Genomic DNA, 2,096 nt, shown 5'->3' with positions numbered 1-2,096 from the left:
CACCAGCTCCTTCAACAATTTCAATAGTAAACCAACCAGTTGTGGGTACTCTTTGTATGGAGCAATCACATTACTGCCAAATGAAAGAAATCAATCCGACATTATCGCTACGAGTTATGGAAACTTATTTAAAGGGTAACTCAAAATGCATCCCCAGTTTAGTTAATATAAATGCTCATGGATCAAGAAGCAGAACAGTAGACAGTTAACCTGGACTCGGCTTTTGTAGACACAATCATGGGGACTTCTCATTAAAAGAAATTAGAGAGGACCAGTTTGGACCAAGCATGTTAGCTATCGGGCCCCAAACCTAGGTAAACCAAGAAGCAATGAGATTAAACAAAGAGTCCAAACATGAGCTCAAATCTCACAATCACATCTATCTACACTTTCCCAGCCACCAGACAATGCAAAAAAATGTGATTAATGGATTCTTCAGCTTTATAGCATAAAACACACCTGTCTGAAGCGCTTAAACCACACCTTTGAAAGTTATCCATGTTCAAAATTTTCCTGCAGCAGCTAACCAGGCTAAAGCCTTCACCTTTAAAGGAAGCACACCCTTCCAAATCCTTGAGAATACAAATTCCTTCCGTCCAACCCCCTACTAAGAGCTACAACAAGAGATTTTGCAGAGAATTTGCCTTAGGAGCTGAGAGTAAAAATTTTGCAGCCAGAACTTGTAAGTGGAATTTAAACAGATTGAAAATAGGAGAAAAGGTGAGTATATAAAAGATTTCATCGTCTTTCAGATTCCTTCGAAAGGTGACATTCCACACAATATTATTGCGAACATACTGAAACAACTAGCTCACCGAAGCCTCCTTTTTGTGATGAACCAACATAAAGATCTCCAAAACTCTCAGCAAGCACTCCTCACACCACAAATCTTCCCAAAACCTCTGTATGACACCACTACCAACTCTGAATATGAAAAAGAGGGCATCTATTGCCCCATAAATCAATAATATTATTGGTAAGTAGATATCTTTCAGATTACCTTTGCTCAAGATGCATTAACAATTGTATGAGATGGCGACAAAGTACAGGTAAAACATATGTTGGATTCTTTTCAGACAATCTGCTAGTAACTGATATAGCAAACTCTCGAACATCAAAATCCTATGACATGGAAAAGAAGAACAAGAAAAAAAGATAGTGAACATACCCCTATGTTCATAAACAATTTTCAAATAAAGATAACAGTTCAAATGCTCATAGAAGAGCCATTGGTAGGTTGTGCCAAAAATTATACCTCATCAAAAGAAAATCATTATACAAGTAATTACACACAAAAGATAGACAAGCATACCTCAGGACTCAAGAAGAACTTCAAATTTTTAAAGAGAGACTTGCACTCTCTTTTCTCCTTATCTTCTTCTTCATCCTTTCTAGAGGCCCACAAGATGAGTGGGACTTCTGATGAATGGTAAAGTTTGCACATTTTCTAATATCAATAGCAGGTTGGCCCATAAGATGCAAAATGGAGAAATTGAGAAATTTTCAAACCTGACATACTTGTTTGAGTTTGGGTGATTTAAAATAACAAAAACCAAGATGGGGCTGTATTATGAATATCAAATCCTAAAACAGTTACTATTAGAAAAAAGCCTTTTTTTTTTTGCGTGTGGGCGTGCCTTTTTTTTTTTCCTTTTGGCTGATCAGTTAAGCAACGCAGACAAAAAAATATTAAGTAGTCATGGACTCTAAAGAGTGTAAAACCTAAATATTGTTGCAAAGGAATCTAACTTATGCATATGTGTGTGTGTGTGTGTGTGCACATACATGCGTCAGCATCTACATGTGTACACGCACACACATTTGGGGAGGAGGTAAAGTATGGTTTTCCTCTATCACCTTCCATCAACAAGATAAAAAATTCATTACAGTGATGTCAATTAAATTCAATACCTAAGTTTCTTCTCCTCTTTGCTTCTAGAATCATTGTTGGGCAGCTTTGCCTTGTCAGGTTCTCCCTGGAGCAATTTCTCGAAAGCACTTTCTTTTGCTTCCAAAGTTTCATGATTGATAGCCACTTGGTCCTTGAAAAACTGCTCCATGTAATCCATTTAGAGGAAAAAAGAGATCATTCAACC

At 37.1% G+C, this 2,096-nt stretch overlaps 1 protein-coding gene across 4 annotated transcripts; it reads right to left on the bottom strand.

Annotated features, from left to right (window-relative positions):
* Window positions 1-391: 391 nt before the first annotated feature.
* Window positions 392-1,626, bottom strand: LOC131254806 (uncharacterized). Of its 4 annotated transcripts, XR_009175891.1 has the most exons (4): window positions 1,313-1,607; window positions 1,001-1,122; window positions 816-902; window positions 392-604 (listed from the first exon to the last, which is right to left on the bottom strand). XR_009175891.1 is itself a non-coding variant. In XM_058255528.1 (3 exons), exons 1-3 carry the CDS (start codon window positions 1,442-1,444, stop codon window positions 863-865), a joined length of 294 nt encoding a protein of 97 aa, XP_058111511.1. In that variant the 5' UTR covers window positions 1,445-1,605; the 3' UTR covers window positions 406-862. The 4 variants fall into 4 exon arrangements, 1 of the variants encoding a protein (XP_058111511.1); XR_009175889.1 differs by having other exon boundaries at window positions 393-604; window positions 816-1,122; window positions 1,313-1,606; XM_058255528.1 differs by having other exon boundaries at window positions 406-902; window positions 1,313-1,605.
* Between the last annotated feature and the right edge of the window lie 470 nt (window positions 1,627-2,096).

This window comes from Magnolia sinica, chromosome 9, assembly GCF_029962835.1.
Source record: "Magnolia sinica isolate HGM2019 chromosome 9, MsV1, whole genome shotgun sequence".
NCBI lineage: Eukaryota > Viridiplantae > Streptophyta > Magnoliopsida > Magnoliales > Magnoliaceae > Magnolia > Magnolia sinica.
The sequence above is the reverse complement of the archived record's forward strand: the minus strand, read 5'-3'. Positions and strand labels throughout refer to the sequence as shown.

Bases quoted from the DNA above. Each gene is read 5' to 3' on its own strand.
- LOC131254806 (XM_058255528.1), bottom strand. From the start codon at position 1,444: ATGTGCAAACTTTACCATTCATCAGAAGTCCCACTCATCTTGTGGGCC. The intron at 1,123-1,312 runs GTATGCTTGTCT...TCCATGTCATAG, and splicing joins AGTTCTTCTTGAGTCCTGAG to GATTTTGATGTTCGAGAGTT. The intron at 903-1,000 runs GTAATCTGAAAG...GGTGTCATACAG, and splicing joins TTAATGCATCTTGAGCAAAG to AGGTTTTGGGAAGATTTGTG.